The sequence below is a fragment of the Suillus clintonianus genome, assembly GCF_016758775.1.
Source record: "Suillus clintonianus strain FC179 chromosome Unknown DEU56scaffold_58, whole genome shotgun sequence".
NCBI classification, from domain to species: domain Eukaryota; kingdom Fungi; phylum Basidiomycota; class Agaricomycetes; order Boletales; family Suillaceae; genus Suillus; species Suillus clintonianus.
In genome coordinates, this window is record NW_024539282.1 from 67,896 (window position 1) to 84,488 (window position 16,593).

Genomic DNA, 16,593 nt, shown 5'->3' on the forward strand with positions numbered 1-16,593 from the left:
AGCAGTGGCGCAGCATTATGTAATGCTGCGTCTAGTTCGACGGTGGTTTGACGGATCGCCAGTGGAAGAGATATGAGTGAGGGGGATGCATTCACTGGGGGTACAGAAGGTAAGGTGTGGTTTTTATATGTAAGTGAGTGGCAGTACAAGGTTAGTACTTCGGAACGGTAAAGGGGAACTTCGTAGCCGGTAGTACAAAGGGAATTCCATAGCTAAAGGAATGACATTCCTTACAATTATCAAGCTGCCCGGCGAGATCGGGTGGAATATGCAATTCGGGCAATCATTTTCTTCACCGTACCGTACTTCTGTGCGAGTTTCATAGCATCTCGCAAGATGAGTCAGTAGTGCGACGACAATAGTAGCACTTTGTACTATAAGGTGCAGAAGACGAGAAGGTACATATGGTGTCGAAGGTGATGAAGATAACGAGATAGCGCAAGAAAGGTAAAGAACACCTCCGCTAATATTTTCACAGCGACCGCTGAGCGCTCGTCCGGGCATGCGCATAATCATACTTACCTTGACAAGGTAAATTTCGTGGTTTAAATCGACTTATTCCCATGACTATTTTCGCAAGCTAAGTCACTATCTCTGTTCAACAATGAAAATCTATCTGCTTTTGATAACAGGGTCTATATAAAGCGCAATTTCAAAAGTGAGTCCCTACCCTCCCGTTCATCTACCTCACGCCATAGCAATGAGCGATAGCTTCTCTTCTCCAGACAACTTGAAGGAGAAAGGTTTTCAGGTTGATATTGGTTCAGCGGAGCACGCTAGCCGCAATGGCAGCCATACGCCAACACCGGACTTCACACTTCATCGACAGCTTAAAAATCGCCATGTTGCAATGATAAGGTGCTTTTCTGTCGACCTTTCAGATTGTAACGACAGAGTCACACCCCTCTTCTAGCATTGGCGGCGTGATTGGCACAGGACTATTCCTCGGAACTGCATCAGCACTCATGAATGGCGGTCCTGTAGGCCTTTTATTAGGCTACATGTTCGTTGGCTCTATATGTTACTGCGTGATGGTCAGTCAAGTGTATAATCTCTGACCTTCATTTGTCATTGTTTTGTCTGTAGATCACAATCGGAGAGATGATCGCCTACCTCCCAGTTGCCGGTGGCCACATCAAACTTGCCGAGCGCTTCGTTGATCCTGCATTCTCATTTGCATTGGGATGGAATTTATGGTACAATTGGACGGTAATGTGACCCTCTGCTTTATGTGACAAGTTTCTGAACATCGCTCTCCCACAGGTGACATTACCAGGTACAAATTTCAAATAGTCTCGCAACGAATGCCGCTCAATATATCCAAGCCGAGTTATCCGCGGCCGCTACCATCATAAATTTCTGGCATCCTGGTGTCAACAATGCGGTATGGATAACAATGTGTCTCGTTGTCGCCGTCGGGATCAACATGAGCGGCGTTGGTAAATGCTCACGTGATTAGCCTCCTCTTTCTGGCTCAATTTCTGCTGCAGGTGTGTATGGTGAAGCCGAATTCATATTCGCGTAGGGCTAGCTTCCTTTGAAGTCCTTTTCTTGACCTGACGCTAAGGACAAACTAGCTCCATCAAGGTTGTTACGATTGTCGGTCTCATCATCTTGGGGATTGTCCTTGACCTTGGTGGCGGCCCAAGCCATGATCGTATCGGATTCCGCTACTGGAAGGACCCTGGCCCGTTTGTCCAATATGATGGCATAAGTGGCATGACAGGTCGATTCCTTGGCTGGTCTCGTGTAGTGACTCAAGCCGCGTTTGCATATGTTGGGTCAGAAGTCGTGGCTGTGAGTTGTAACGTCTTTGCTTGGACCCTTTGAGGTTGAAACACTCCAGATGGCGGCGGCAGAAGCAAAGAATCCGCGGAGGAATCTCCCAAAAGCTATCCGCCGTGTTTATATCCGACTCCTGCTATTTTATATCGGCGGCGTCTTCGTTATCGGTCTGCTGGTACCTTCGAACAACCCCTTGCTGAATGTAAACTCTAATAATGCTTCTGCGTCTCCGTTTGTAATTGCAATCAACCAAGCCGGCATCAAAGGATTACCCTCTGTAAGTATTTTGTTATGAAATAATGTGCTTCTCATGCCCCTGTAGGTGATCAACGCCGCCTTACTGACATCAGCCTGGTCCGCCGCTTCCAGTGACCTTTATATTGCCTCCAGAGGCTTATGTGGGCTTCTATCTAGATTTTATATGACTGCGTTTAATCCAATCTGCTTGCAGATGGTCTCGCTGCCTCTGGGAATGCCCCAAAAATATTCCTCCATACCTCGCGGTCCGGCCTTCCCTATGTTGCAGTAGCCACATGCGCTTGTTTTGCCCTCCTTTCCTACATGGCGGTCAACACGAGCTCTGGACTGGTCTTCACGTGGTTCTCTAGCATGTGTGCCACCGCGGGCCTCACGACCTGGTTCGGCATCGGTGTCGTCTATCTGCGCTTCCGCAAAGGCTTCCTCGCACAGGGACACAAGACGCTCGAGCTCCCGTACTCCTCTCGGCTCCAGCCCTTTGCCGCCTGGTGGGTTGTCGGCGCATCATTTGTGACGCTGTTGGTGAGTTCACCTTCCGTATATGCGATTCAAGGAAGCGGCAGAGTGATTCTTGTGCTGGTGCCCTCCAGTTCAGTGCATGGGAGGTCTTCCTGAGAGATAACTGGTCAACAGCAACGTTCATAACCAATTATCTGCCCATGATGCTTTTCCCCGTTTTATACGGTGTCGCCAAGATCTCGACGCGAGCTCCTCTCGTCAAGCCAAGCGAGATGGACTTCCACTCTGACATCGCAGAAATTGAGGCGATGACGTAGGTTTATTTGATTGTGAAGTATGAGCCAGGCTGAGATGTTCATGTCACAGGCATGCAGACGTGCCCCCGAGGAATATCGTGGAGGCATTTTGGATGTGGCTTGTGAGTTTTCTTTTTGGGATGATATTTACTGGCTGCTTTGCTCATTCTTTCGACAAGATGTGATGATTGCGTTCCGCGTTATCTGATTTGACAAGGTCACTAGAACTGATCATTATGGCTGAAGGGAACCAAGTTGTGTACACATGGGTATTTATGGATGAATCTGATATCTACTAATGAGTGATCATCGGAGGCGCCGTATACACTTTAACTCGCACAACTGGTACTACAACATTCCTTTCCACCATTGCTCCGTCTCCCGATCCATCATTGCCAACCTTTCATCTTCAGTTCTCAAATGTTCTGATGGATGTGTCACAAGCAAGTTCTCGTCAAATTCTCGCAACAACCGGACTCCGTCTCGGCCCCGAGCTCGCGATAGTGCGACATAGACATTGAATGCAGTAAGCCCCGTAGTAGGTGGTGTCGCAATGTCTATAATGGCGTTATTGATGGTCTGATCTTGTAACCGATAGTCAGCGAACGAGTGTGCTGATGTGAGAGGCAGCTGCTGTCTTGTTATGGATATCGGGTGATTCTCATGGATAATGGTAAACGTGCACTCCATTGGAACTAATGGTAATATATTCTTCTCTAGACTGTCTTTCGCTTCGAGAACCACTGACGATGTCTAGGTCAGTTTTCACGTTGAAATTCACCATGACATTCCTATTGTTAATTCCATTCTATTCAGCAGCGCAGCCCTTTCATCTTGCTTTCCGCCATGCTTCCTCTTGGGCTTCGTAGCTACTGCAAAGCGCTCTGACAGCGTTAGAGGCTAGTTTTGGGATGTGCCATATGCTGGGCACATCAACAATTGAGTCGTTTCTTCGGCACTACAACTGCATTCCAATGTTGATGGACAGAGTGACAAGGCGTCACCAGTACGGCTTACTTCCAATGCGGTACCGTAAAAATCAACAGACGAGCGGTCTAAATTGGCAATCGTAGGAATTTGATGTGATATGTATGGCAGCTACCATCTCGAACGTGCTGCAGCAAGTCTAACCAATCTGGATCAGTGACTCTTTGTCCTTGAAAGGTTTACAAGGCCAGAATAGCACTGGTGTGTTTTTACCACCAGCAATAGGCGGTCAATGGTGGAAATCACCTACAATTATGACATTGACTGCTCCGCTTCAAGGGCTTGTTGGTATTCTTTTTGCCGGCTAGTATGGTGGATCTTTGGTGACGGTTCGATTTGCCGTCATGCCGCGTACCTTTTTCATAGTCCGCTGTATTTATTGTTGTATATACACACACCTAACATATGTCACTTGTTTGTTGCCGAAACCTTCGTGCTCGCTGTGGGCAGCAGCGAGCTCAACCACTGCAGCAATTCATCACTTCGTGCTACTCATTGTCCAGCGTGACTTGATACTACGGTACCAGTCGAATTCTGTTGTGTCCGACGGCAGTATTCACATCCATTTCTAGCCACATAACTCGCATTTCGAGAAGGACTCGGATGGGGGTATGGGCTGTACAGTGTATGTAGCAGGCAGTCATAAACAGTACGTGAACTCCACCGTCTATCCAGGATGTACGCGCATGCCCTATCTGCGACTGAAGAATACATCTACTAATGGTTAAACAACTCAAGGTCAATTATTCCACAACGCCGTCACAGTTTACCCCCGCGACCACCGTCCTGGCTTCTAGTATGCTCTAGTGGCGAGGTCATGCAGGCATAGGGTCAGGCCTACTGAGTTTCCATATGCATATAGTCGGTGAGAGCGTCTGCGCATCCCTGTAAATCTGAAAATTGGGTGAATACATCACCGCCATAGATCGAAGTTCACTGACACGTACTACCAGAAGGACTCGTGGTGGAGCGCGTTTGGCGCATTATTTGATGCCTTCAAGTCAATTATGTCACGGAGCGCAGCATCTGCTTCGTGATGCAAGCACATCCAGATTGCTTGGCTGTCCCCTATACACTACCTGTGGATAAAAGCCAGCATATTAGTTTGTGACTCAGAAATCACTATCAAGTTACAGCCATGAAATCCACCCCACCCATCCCCGCCGCAGCGATGGCTGGCATAGCCATCGCATCCGAGGATCTGACGGTTTTGCCCTTGAACCTACCCTGCCACACAACTGGTGAGCGCTTTTGTTGCCTACGTGCAGACCTTTGACCACGTGCTACAATATCTGCGGAGGCACCGTGCCGAATGAGCTCCCTGTGGTATGTACGATTTGATGCCACGGTCGTTGGAATATGGATACAGGTAGGCACAATAGCGTGGCCATGTCACTTACGAATCGCGATACAGTCGTAGTACGGTGTCGACGGAGGAGGTGACATGTTGCCCCATTCGGATCCTCTGCTCGACCGGCATCTTCTGCACAGCATCTATAGCATGGTTGAGTGCCGCGGCCGCCTCTGTACAGTGCACTGTGCATGCCACCAGCCTTCTTGAAATCCTTGAACAGAAAGCTCCACCCATAGCACGCCAATAAGGCCCATACATCAAGCTGCGAGGTTGATGTGTTTAGTTGATGTGTCTTCTCATCGCCGTCGGCGGTACAACACGCTGATAAGAATGTTGAATTTGGCGTGCGGAGCATAGCGTCTCCTCAGTTCACCAATCCTGAGTCGCACTAAGTTAACCTTCAAGCACACTACTCATATCCTAACGACGCATGGAAGTCTATGCGACATCGTAGACCACAACGGCATTTTCGATGTCGAATATCGTCAGCCCCACTCATGATGCATGGAGAGCACACGTATTGCGCATCTCGAGAGCCTAAGACAAGTTCGTTCTCGAGTCCACCTGTGGCTTCGTCGCCAGAAATGTTAGTGGAAATGATGTTGAGGGGAACAAGTCTGAGGACAAGCTCGAGGTCACTGTCGACCACATGCTGAGAGATGGTCCACGAATGTATGTGACAACATGGAACTTTTGTCGATAACTACACCACATTTGCCGGGAATAATCATGACTAGCTGTGGTGGTGCTTGCCCAGCTGGTGTCTCTGACAAATGTCAGTCAACCATGTTGTAGCCTCACACCTCTGTACAACGCGTTTCTTACTATGCAGTGCTGTATGAAATCCTTTCCAGAACAAAAACAGCAAACAAGGTCCCTGTCGACGAAGTTAGGCCCCATCTCTAATATATATTGCGCATATTAAAAATGAAAGTCATTAATGTGGATTCGAGTGGCAGAATCCTCCTTGCATAAAGACATGTGGTAGGTCGCGTATCAAGTTCCGTTTTGAAGCATTCCATGATCACCTGCTGCGTCGGCTTCACACAACATCACGTCTATCCCGGCTAAGATACCTTCTCGACCTTGTCACCATTCTTCTGACAGTACTAGAATTCTCGTGTGCTGTGGATTCGAATATATACGTTAATGGGCGCTGCGATAGATCAAGGCAACTAGGATGCGTCTTACATGTGTTGCAGACACTGAATTTTTCAAATCACACTTGCTGGCGCACGAGGGAGCATATCAGCTGGCCAAGGAACGAGGCCGGAGCGATATGCTCCCGTGAGCAGAAGCTTAAAGAATTGTGCAGTCCTACCGAAAACCTCCATGATATGGTCAGTAGTTTTGCCCTCAAGGAGCGAGGCGCGAAAACGACGATATCGCACCTGCGCGGTGTCAAGTTGCAAGGATCGGGTGTGTATTTGTGTGGCAGAGAATGAGCAGCAGCCGCAGGAGATGACGGTAGTATAGTGCAAGAGGCCAGGCTCTGCCGAGCGGAAAGAGCCGTTAGACGCATAAGCACCCTTAGGGCACAAAATGATAGAATAAGACAAATTACGTTCAACGAAATCACAAAAAGACATAAACGGAGTATCTAAGTCCATACTAGTAAATGATGCAAACGGCACGCAAGGCCTGAGACTACTGTTGTGTCGCGCCGAAGAGGCCAGGCAATATACGTAATCGCTAGCGAGGTATTGTGGTGCTTGATCGCCCGTGTGAGCAGCAGTCCACGATAAAAAGGGAGAAGAAGACGGGGAATTGGGAAGGGTAAACGGCCACCGTTACAACGTACGTGTCGGTTATATATTCCAAACGCGCGGAAGAACATCAGAAAGATCATGTGAACTGCATTTTTATGGTCAGTTAAAGCGGGGTAGGGCTGCGCCGCTGGATTGGCACGAATGGGTCACAGAACAACTGTTATGATTCCCAAGAATTCACCATGCAGTATACCTGCAGATGTCCTATAAATCGTGATCGCGTGTGAAAGCCTACAGGAGCATGGGCGCACTAAAGCAGCAGCAGGTGGTTCGTGTCGAGACACAGAAGTAGGAGCCGAGTGATGGGACAACAGGATGAGAAACTAATCCAGCGCGTCACAAATGTCTAGAACAAGTGTTGTATTGCATGATCGTAGCAATAACGCTCAACCACCAGTGGCAGAAGACGCTCCAACCAGGACAGCAGTTGTGCTGGGACGTAACACTTAGACTGTATGGAGGGTGCAGCAGACATATAGTGTGATGGAGATCATAAAATTGCTCCATGCCCGCTCAATGCTGGAAGAAGGGACCACGAAGCTTTGAAGTCAGAAGCAAGGGCCCGTCACGGTGGGCGTCTGTTACTTTGCCACACAGGTCATGCAAATATTATGTAATGACCCGGGAGTGAAACTTGGCAAGTTGGTTGACTTGCTTCCTAGGTCAATCCTAGCTCCGTCACTATTCCGCGCAGGTTCCGTGCGCACTGCGTGCACATGACAAAAGGCCTAGTAGCTAGGGTTCCTCTTCCTCGGGAGCCTTGGGCACCAGTTCGTCGACATGCGTCTTTGTTGGGGATCGCACTCCTACTGTTTGCTTCACTGCACAGTCATAATCAGGATTCTTGCCAGAGGATTCAGACATTGCAGCTAACACTCCGGAAATTACATCGACTATCGCGTTGCAAATGGTTGGCAGGCTGGTCAGGCCCAGGGCCCGAGGTGTTCACATGGCGGCCCAGTATATATGCCACGGACTCCGTAAATAAGACTCCCTCTCCCACACTCCGCGACTGCTTTTCGCAGCTTTTCACCAGTTGCAGTTATACACCTGGGCTGTCCGTGATAGAATATCAAGAATCCTTCTCTGATGGCGCAATTCTCGGATCCGTGTTTCTAGTATTCAGTCGCCAGCACCAGCGTCAACGCCAGCGCCCATTATTACAATTTCCAAACCATCTCATTAACATTCCCTCCGATATTGTCTCCGAATATCACATGTTTGATTCATTGCTCATCCAAAGGTTGGCCTTCCCTTTCCAGTCATCACAACCCAAGCGAATTATCTCAACGCACGCTACATGCACGTTAATATCAATATATATATAAGAAACTTGCTCTCAAGATGGTAATCTGAATCCCTATTCCTATGCATATGGTGGACATACCTTTTGGGACTTTGTTGTGGGTAGCTGCGAGACCTATTCTCCGACTGTGAGTTTCGTTTCATTCCTTTTCGTATTGTTCTGAATGTTTGTCTAGTTTCATGTGCGTCGCTGGTGGGTATGGCATTACAAGGGCTGGTTATTTCCCTGCGATTGCGACTCGTGGAGCTGTTCAAATAGTCTTGGTCAGTATGTCCTATTTCCAGGAAGAATGAAACTGATAGACAGGATTCAGAACGTTACTTTGCCTAGCTTGATTTTCTCGAGGGCTTCATCTGCATTGAATGCAGAGAATGATGTAGCTCTTGGTTCGCCGTTCTCCTGACACGTGTTGCTATCACCCAATTGACGTATATGCACATACACACCAACTCTCTAGGACCGCTGTTCGTGATTGCGATCATCTACATGGCGATGGGCTTCCTATTATCTTTGTTCATCAAGAAATTTTTCTGGGTTCCATCTCAGTTTCGGTACGGCCTAATCGTCGCTGGATGTTGGGCGAGCAACTGTGACATAAGTAGGTTACACATATTTCTTACATCGTGCCATTCGCTGACTGGTACCTCGGAATAGCAATCTCGGTCATGACGGATATCATGGCCTCTCTCCCTTTCGACGGAACCCATGACCAAGACCTCGCGGTAGCATACATCGGCGCCTTTTGTGTCATCTTCTACGTGAGTTATTGCATGGATTTTGTTGTATCCCGCTGAGTTGTTCCATGAGTTGACATTATTTATGTTCGGGCGCGACTTAATCGAGAAAGATTTTACCGGGACTGATGTGCAGGGCCCATGTCGGGACAAACGCTGGGAGAAACGTGTTTCCTCTTCCACAGATGACGAGGAAGCTGGGAAGAACTATGACCTGGAAGCAAGCACAATGGATGCCTACGTAATGTCCAGCAAAGATCTCCCCCCGCAATTGTCATCCTTGCAACATTCGCAGACAGTTTCTGAAGCGTCGTCAACTATTGTGCACCATGACATGCCGTCGGATCGATTCGACGAAATGCAGTCGTCGAAAGATGCAGAAATACACATCACACCAGCGTCCATACCAAACTCCTCTGCAAACCGATCCCGCCCTTTTATGCAATTTGTGAAATTTCTGAGCAGTCTTCTATCCCCTGTCTTGTTGTCCTTGATCATCTCCATCATGGTCTCTAGAATATCGGCTCTGAAGGCATTGTTTATTCCCGGTGTATCAGGAACGAACATTCCACTAGCTCCTGATGGACAACCGCTACTAGCATTCATAATGGATGCAGCGACCTTCTTGGGAGCAGCCAATTCTCCGATTGGACTGATCATTCTGGGATCCGCACTCGCGAGAATTAGTATTCCTCGCGGACGCTGGACTTCACTACCCCTTGGGGCTATTGGAGCCCTCGCTGTCTGCAAGCAACTCATTATGCCAGTCCTCGGAGTTCTCATCTGCAAAGGATTTAGTCAGACCGGGTTCATTGGCGTTGACGATAAAGTGCTCAAATTTGTATGCATGTTCGTTTGATTTTCTATGCGTTGCATCTGCTTGTAGTTGACTGGGTGATCCTTTCATATAACAGCTTCGTATCATGTTTACCCATAGCGTCGACCCAGGTGAGATATTCACCTTGCAAACTGCCTCTTTGTGTGCTGAGGAATTGTTTGCAGTTGGTCCTGACGCAAGCACGCTCTGACAGTGATACAAGTACAACAGAGCATTGCTCTGATAATGACACAAGCACAACAGATTATCTTGTTGCATTCCTGCTGCCGCAGTACATCTTTATGTTTGTGGTGATGCCCGTATTGATGGCCTTTACATTCTACCTTCTCTTTGACTAAATGGCCACTTCTGGGTGCCTGGTACATCCGAGTGCTGCACAAGAAACACCTAACCCGATAGATTTGACCTTACACCGCTGTTGAACCTGAAAAATTAGATTAATGTATGTATGATTATATCATTAGCGAAGGCTTGAACTTATGAGTTTATGTGTCGGTGAAGTACCCAGTCAGGCTCGACGGTTTCGGCTAGGAGTTGAAGATGTCGTCCATGATAGAGCAGAAAGCCGTCATCCGTTTATTTGGTCTGCCTACGGGGGACTAAGTAGGCGTTGACGGGGCAAGTCTCGAAGGGGGACTCGCCATGGACTTGTGCACGGTACGTAAATGGCATGCACCGCCTTAAACTATTCAGATAAATTTTAAATTGGAAGCTGTCACGCATGCCAATGATTGCAAGCTCGACGTTTCTCCGACTCAGGGATGCCACCAATGAGCGCTGAGCTTCAGTACGGGCCTCCTATGGTAAAGCCTAACGCCAGTTTACCCTAATAGCCGACCAAATGCTTATTTGATCCGTACTAGGTAATCCTCGCGGTTAACCCAGCCGTTGTAAAACACGTCCTGGAAAGACATCATATCAGATACTAACTTGTATATCGGCGATATTCGGCGATCTTGACAGGAGCTGCGCCTTAATGCGTAAAATGGTTAGGGTATTTGCTAATCGCTCAGGATCTCCTGTCACACAAGATATGGTGTCCCTTGCTCAGGGTCTGTTCGTGCAGCTCCTAGCACTAATCACTGATACAAGCTGACGTGTTCCAAGCAATTGCGCTGAATAGATAAGCTTAAAGCCACCATCTTTTGCGACTTGGCTGACCGAATTGACACTGATTAACACGACGGACCAGTGGTCCGCTTCTCAGGGTGCAGACATAAGAGGTCGGGCCATATCTTACCGGTCTTACGTCTGTAAGCTGCCAGCAAAGACATGGAAGCACTTGCCGTACTTGTATTTAAGTGTCGTGCTTTTCATGGTCCAGAGGAATATTGATCAAACCTCCTTTTCACTCCCCTGTCCAAATAGAAGACAGACTGTCTCTGAGCAAGGCATTTCTTCGGCTCGTTAAAATCATATCACGACTCGCAACTCGTCCACATCGAAAAGGATCATGATCAACATTGGCACACTGGTTTGGATTTCTGTGCAACCGCTCATACGCCTGCAAGGATCCTTTTCTTAGTTATCTTGCGTCTTTTTTTCACACTCGTTGTCATTTCTTCAGGTTCTTGTGTGTAGGATGCGGATTTGCAGTTACAAAGGCAGGCTTATTGCCCCCCTTGGCGGCTCGCGGGATGGGACAAGTCATCATAGTAGGGAAAATTTTTATTTGAGGATGCACAACTGATCTATCGGCAGAATGTCACGACGCCAAACTTGATGTTCTCAACGATTGTACCAGCGTTCAACTCTTCAAACATTTCTGAACTCGGTACGACTCCGTGCTTTTTTACGTCTGTTTTGACTAAGATTACCCCCAGGCCCTCTTGTTATCGTTGCGCTGGTCTATATGCTAATCGGCATAATATTGTCTTGGATCATCAAGCAACTCTTTTGGGTTCCCCACAGATTCCGGCACGGAATTCTTGTGGCCGGAGGGTGGGCAAATATCGGTGACATCCGTAAGCTCGCCGAAACCCTTTGCCGTACGTTCCGTCTGAAACTTGTTTGAATTAGCTATCTCGGTGACCCTGAGCGTGATGGCGTCAGCTCCTTTCAATGGAACTGATGATGAGAATCTGGCAGTGGGTTACATCGCCGCTTTTATCCTTGTATGGTCTGTGAGTATCTTTGTTGTGTTACATGTATCCACCGTTCACTGCAACATTCGTAGATCACACTTTTTCCACTTGGAGGACACCGGTGTATCATGATGGATTTCGATGGTCCTGACTTCGAAACTGATCAAGTCAAGGAAAGGCTAAGCACCAAGCACAAGAAGGCTCTGTCGAGTCTAGCTGCCGGATTTGTACACCTCAGGCAGATCCTTCACTTCAAACATCCATCAGCCATGGATATTCATACCGAAGCTGGTCAAGCAATCGCCGAAAAAGGGTCTCCTGATGTGACATTCACACATGAGGACTCTGTCACTACGTGTGATAAACCGTCAGGGCAGGAAGAAATCAGAATATTAGCATTGGCGGATGAACATCCGCTGTCTACTCAGTTTTTGGATCCTACTTCTCCCTCATTTACCGCCGTACCGCCCGGGCCGCTTTTTACTGACGGAACTCAGAAAGTCGCCACAACTACCGGTCTTCCTGGCTCTGTCGCCGGACACGTCGCAGTGACGCATGCTCATTGGTTCTACAAGTTTATCGGTCTGGCCTTTGGATTCCTGCGATCCCTCATGACTCCCCCGTCTTTGTCGATAATCGCCTCATTCGTCATTGCCGTTATTCCTTCATTGAAGGCACTTTTTGTTTCAGGCGTTCCAGGCACGCACATACATCCAGCGCCCGATGGCCAACCTCCACTCGCATTTATCATGAAGACAGCTGCATTCATTAGTGCCGCATCAGTACCAATGGGCTTGATTTCTCTTGGGTCTGCTCTTGCCAGACTAAGTATCCCGCGAAGCCAGTGGAGCTCTCTCCCTCTTGGTGCAATTGGGAGTTTGGCTATTGGTAGACTCGTTGTGATGCCCGTTCTGGGCGTTCTCATTTGCCAATCACTCACACATGCCGGACTGATAGATTCTTCCAACAATGTCCTCAGATTCGTTTGCATGTGCGTCCCTTCGAACGTTTGCCGCCTGAATGAAACCTGACAAGCATTAGCTTCTTGTCGTGCTTGCCCACTGGGACCACACAGGTATTCGGTTTATTCGTTGTTCTGGAGATAATATTAAGCAGCGTTTAGGTGTTTTTGACTCAAGTATACTCTGGGACAGGTAATGCTGAGCATCTATCAGCGTTCCTGATACCCCAGTATATCATCATGTTCATATCGATGACAGCCATCACGTCTTTCACACTTCATATCCTCTTTGGATGATGCCCTAGGCAGGGATGGATGATTCGCGTCGTCTGCGGGTTTAGATGTTGATGGCTGATTAGCGAATGTCCGATTTCTCCTGGCGAGTCGGACAGTAAAAGAGATGTACAACAAGTCCGTACTGCACATACATGTAGATTATATTAGAGCGCCTGAAACTGTATCTATGACCCCTATATACGCATATGTTGTACATTTGCCATCAGCGAAAACAATCGGCACTACCGTGACAGTCAGGGAGTACGGTACTGACTCACAGCCACATGAACCCATGATGACTGGTTCAGTTTTTCGCAAAGATTGGACCGTGGTGGCTATTGAGCTGTCCGGAGGAACCGGTAACAGGCCGTCGAAGTTGTGGCAGCGGGGCTGCTCTATCGATCTTCTGACGCATCCTGAATGATCCAGAGTTGGGTCACACCAAGAAAGGGAAGCGCGAGACGAAAAAGGCCTGCGCGATCCCGATTGCTTGGAGTTCTGTTTGATGGTAAGTAAGTCATAACGATTACTCATTTACACGAATTGCATACTTACCCGATGTTGAACAACGAACAATGTTGATTAAATAAAGCGAAGAAGTTCTGCCGATTAGCTTACTAGTACTATTTTTTAGGTCAAGACCTTCATACTAATATGCTGGTTCACCGATCCGCTGCGGCTGAATTACGCATTTGAATGATGCGAAGTAATGGTGACTGTGTCAGACTTGATGCGTACGACATTGGAATTTTCAATGTTTTGAGTCCTGTAGAGTGACAGTCAAAAAGGCGAACCCCAGAAGACCCGGTCAAAGTGTTCCAGACGTAGAGTATTCCAGAATCCAGAGCAAGGAAACCGACATTTTACCGCCTTTTGCCGCCAGTGGAAATACATTCGAAAGGTAATCTAGAGTGGAACGCTCTAGGTTAGGTCTAGATCTCCTTTTTATTGAAATCTTGCAAGAGGCAAAATGTTGAAACCCCCCGGAGTCCGGTGTCAGAGGCTGCAAATCGTTAGTCTCCTCAATGTAATATGACGCATAGAGGACGGAGACGTAACGTCATTCATGATTGTATTTACGAGATTGGAGCTGAGCCCACTGACATTTACGTGTGTTCCGGTCCTAACGACGACGCTGTCACCACAAAGTGCCTTGGTAGCAAAAATAGCCCTTTGAGAAAAAATCGACATCAAACAACCGTCCAGTATCGATATTACACTACTCGTTACTCACTGATTCCGAATCTCTCAGAGATGGTTGAAGTATATTGTGCTCACCGAATTTCACAGCATACCGTGATCCACTAGTCTTGATGGGCCGGAAAGATAGTATTAAACTTTAAAGTAAGCCGACCTGCCAGTGGGTCCTGTGAAACTCGCTTCAACGACACAGCTAATTTGACGCTGTCTTTCAGAAGGGGCACTTTATCAGATACGCTTGATCCAAGCCCAAACTTGAGATTATTTACTTTATCAAGTAGGATGCGTCGCGTGTGAGCAAAATCAGAGAAATCGCCGCATCGTTGTTAACGGTTTTGCTTTTGAAATTTGAAAGGATTTTTCCGGTGCTTCCTGAGATTTGAATAGATGTGAATCCGGGGCAAGCGAAATGATGTCGACGAATGCCAAGACCGCCAAAATATTTCCAGGAGGCAGCAAAGGCTCTTTGGACCCTCGCTTTCAAATGCGACGACCGTCAATGGCAAACCAAGTTGTTACTTTCTCATGACGGGCGCAAAGATCAACTGGTAGCTAAGAGGTCTTGAAACCTTGAAAGGTGGCGTGGCGCGAAGTCGGTTGATTGGTTAGAGTCCGTTAGACTGACATCAATGATCATTATGTCAGGTGGACGATTAATTCAATTCGCGGTGGCATGCTTAGTCATACACCATTTTACCGGTTTCGGTTCTCCCGCTGGATAAATAGCGGGCTTCATTGATTTTTAAACTTGTCCGTGTTCCCCTCATCGGTCAACTTCTCTTTCGTCCATTTTCTGAGAAAGCCTAGCACTCATTCTTCCTCAACATGTCTGACACCGAGAAAGCTAACTCCGCACACCAGAACTTTGACAGGCAGGCGAAGTTCAACGCCCCCCCGCCAATGCGTATCGCCAACCCAGGTGCACTGTAAGTTCAACATGTTTTTCGCGCCCGCCAGAGCTCTGAGCTCATTATCTGTCAGCGGCCTGTTCTCCTTCGCGTCCACCACGTTCATTCTTTCTCTCTACAACGTCAACGCTCGTGGAGTTGCCATCCCGAATGTAGTCGTCGGTATGGCCTGCTTTTGTGGTGGTCTCGCCCAGCTTCTCGCTGGTATGTGGGAGTTTCCACGCGGCAACGTATTTGGTGCAACAGGTTCGTGACTTTTTGTGATTGGTGCCTTTGCCTGTTCAACGTGCCTGTCGTATGTCATGGACGTGTATCCCCACAACGCGATCGCCGTGGTCATGTGATCTGGATCTTACTTCCGGAGCTTAGCTATTTTTGGTTAATTCAGGCAGAACCTTCTGCAACTGTGTATTCTTTATTTCACTCATTCCGATGGTCAAATGTTTGATATCTAAATGTGATGCTGACTATGTTTTGTTGCTCAGCTTTCACATCCTACGGCGCGTTTTGGATGTCATACGCCACTATCTTGTTACCCAACTCTGGCATCATCGCTGCATACGCGGGTCATGAGGATGAACTGAATCAGGCGCTCGGCATTTACCTGATCACCTGGTTTATGTTTACGTTCTTGCTCATGTGCGTTGTGCTTTCTTTTGGATATTGTGTAGCCTCTGATACGTCCCATAAATAGGCTTGGAGCGCTACGCCGCAACATCAGCTTCATCGCGCTTCTATTCTTCCTGTGCATTACCTTCGTGCTCCTCGCGGCGGGCGCCTGGTCAGGCCAGGTCAACATCACCAAGGCTGGTGGCGGTTTCGGTATCCTTACCGCCTTGATTGCATACTACTGTGGTCTTTCGGAGCTTCTAGTCAAGGGAGAGAGCTGGTTTGGCCTACCTATGGGAACTATCAAGCAGGAACGCGTGGACTGAGCGTCGGACTGATCAAGAACGCGTGAGATAGATCTCTAGTTTCAATATCTTGCATCGTGGACACCAGTCTAGGACTATCCATCTTGTCTTTCCCTCAAAAATGGTTAGCATTTGGTCATTCCACCCCATTTACTTTTTGTCCTTTTATACCCTGCGATACCATCCTCCAATCTGACGACGCATTTCGCAATACTATTCCTCACGGTCCTCAACCTGTAGATCACTCCTTTGGCTTTGGATTCATATGTGTCTCGCGCATTCACATTTCAAACCTATGTTTACATATTCAACTGATTCGTAATGTTGGCAATGCAACGTTTGATCGTCTCCACGCTGTATGGCATGAATATTGTAGATCTGGAGACCGAAAAATAAATTGATATCATCCGAAGACGATGGAAGCTTGCTATCAAGAACATGCAAACATCGGATAAATTTTCCCA

At 47.8% G+C, this 16,593-nt stretch overlaps 5 protein-coding genes across 5 annotated transcripts; 4 read left to right on the forward strand and 1 right to left on the reverse strand.

Moving 5' to 3' along the window:
* Positions 1 to 472: 472 nt before the first annotated feature.
* Positions 473 to 3,102, forward strand: DEU56DRAFT_815227 (amino acid permease/ SLC12A domain-containing protein). The gene is made up of 14 exons (XM_041353767.1): positions 473 to 658; positions 712 to 858; positions 914 to 1,034; positions 1,087 to 1,209; positions 1,264 to 1,276; positions 1,326 to 1,439; positions 1,491 to 1,521; positions 1,578 to 1,797; positions 1,847 to 2,062; positions 2,108 to 2,183; positions 2,237 to 2,565; positions 2,634 to 2,815; positions 2,869 to 2,920; positions 2,978 to 3,102. Exons 2-14 carry the CDS (start codon positions 851 to 853, stop codon positions 2,981 to 2,983), a joined length of 1,491 nt encoding a protein of 496 aa, XP_041206337.1. The 5' UTR covers positions 473 to 658; positions 712 to 850; the 3' UTR covers positions 2,984 to 3,102.
* A 44-nt stretch (positions 3,103 to 3,146) lies between these two features.
* DEU56DRAFT_740598 (uncharacterized protein) lies at positions 3,147 to 3,488 on the reverse strand (the record flags this gene model as incomplete). Its single annotated transcript, XM_041348828.1, has 2 exons — positions 3,147 to 3,213; positions 3,271 to 3,488. 2 exons carry the CDS (start codon positions 3,486 to 3,488, stop codon positions 3,147 to 3,149), a joined length of 285 nt encoding a protein of 94 aa, XP_041206338.1.
* Positions 3,489 to 8,276: 4,788 nt separating this feature from the next.
* On the forward strand, positions 8,277 to 9,976 carry DEU56DRAFT_914701 (auxin efflux carrier; the record flags this gene model as incomplete). Its single annotated transcript, XM_041357657.1, has 8 exons — positions 8,277 to 8,341; positions 8,390 to 8,477; positions 8,528 to 8,600; positions 8,672 to 8,812; positions 8,869 to 8,972; positions 9,022 to 9,789; positions 9,863 to 9,896; positions 9,951 to 9,976. 8 exons carry the CDS (start codon positions 8,277 to 8,279, stop codon positions 9,974 to 9,976), a joined length of 1,299 nt encoding a protein of 432 aa, XP_041206339.1.
* A 934-nt stretch (positions 9,977 to 10,910) lies between these two features.
* DEU56DRAFT_815238 (auxin efflux carrier) lies at positions 10,911 to 13,318 on the forward strand. Its single transcript, XM_041353768.1, has 8 exons — positions 10,911 to 11,292; positions 11,354 to 11,441; positions 11,488 to 11,560; positions 11,610 to 11,750; positions 11,806 to 11,909; positions 11,963 to 12,861; positions 12,912 to 12,945; positions 12,994 to 13,318. The coding sequence occupies exons 1-8, from the start codon at positions 11,240 to 11,242 to the stop codon at positions 13,126 to 13,128; spliced, it is 1,527 nt and encodes a 508-aa protein (XP_041206340.1). The 5' UTR covers positions 10,911 to 11,239; the 3' UTR covers positions 13,129 to 13,318.
* A 1,685-nt stretch (positions 13,319 to 15,003) lies between these two features.
* On the forward strand, positions 15,004 to 16,481 carry DEU56DRAFT_815243 (Gpr1 family protein). Its single transcript, XM_041353769.1, has 4 exons — positions 15,004 to 15,233; positions 15,289 to 15,461; positions 15,701 to 15,854; positions 15,910 to 16,481. Exons 1-4 carry the CDS (start codon positions 15,133 to 15,135, stop codon positions 16,148 to 16,150), a joined length of 669 nt encoding a protein of 222 aa, XP_041206341.1. The 5' UTR covers positions 15,004 to 15,132; the 3' UTR covers positions 16,151 to 16,481.
* The last annotated feature ends 112 nt before the right edge of the window (positions 16,482 to 16,593 follow it).

Excerpts from the sequence above, each read along its gene's own strand:
- DEU56DRAFT_815243 (XM_041353769.1), top strand. The coding sequence starts at position 15,133 with ATGTCTGACACCGAGAAAGCTAACTCCGCACACCAGAACTTTGACAGG. Across the intron at positions 15,462-15,700 it reads CAACGTATTTGGTGCAACAG|CTTTCACATCCTACGGCGCG; the intron begins GTTCGTGACTTT and ends TTTGTTGCTCAG. Across the intron at positions 15,855-15,909 it reads ATGTTTACGTTCTTGCTCAT|GCTTGGAGCGCTACGCCGCA; the intron begins GTGCGTTGTGCT and ends TCCCATAAATAG.
- DEU56DRAFT_815227 (XM_041353767.1), top strand. Across the intron at positions 1,522-1,577 it reads GAAGCCGAATTCATATTCGC|CTCCATCAAGGTTGTTACGA; the intron begins GTAGGGCTAGCT and ends AGGACAAACTAG. Across the intron at positions 2,816-2,868 it reads GCAGAAATTGAGGCGATGAC|GCATGCAGACGTGCCCCCGA; the intron begins GTAGGTTTATTT and ends TTCATGTCACAG.
- DEU56DRAFT_815238 (XM_041353768.1), top strand. The coding sequence starts at position 11,240 with ATGATCAACATTGGCACACTGGTTTGGATTTCTGTGCAACCGCTCATA. Across the intron at positions 11,293-11,353 it reads GTGCAACCGCTCATACGCCT|GTTCTTGTGTGTAGGATGCG; the intron begins GCAAGGATCCTT and ends TCATTTCTTCAG. Across the intron at positions 11,910-11,962 it reads CTTTTATCCTTGTATGGTCT|ATCACACTTTTTCCACTTGG; the intron begins GTGAGTATCTTT and ends CAACATTCGTAG.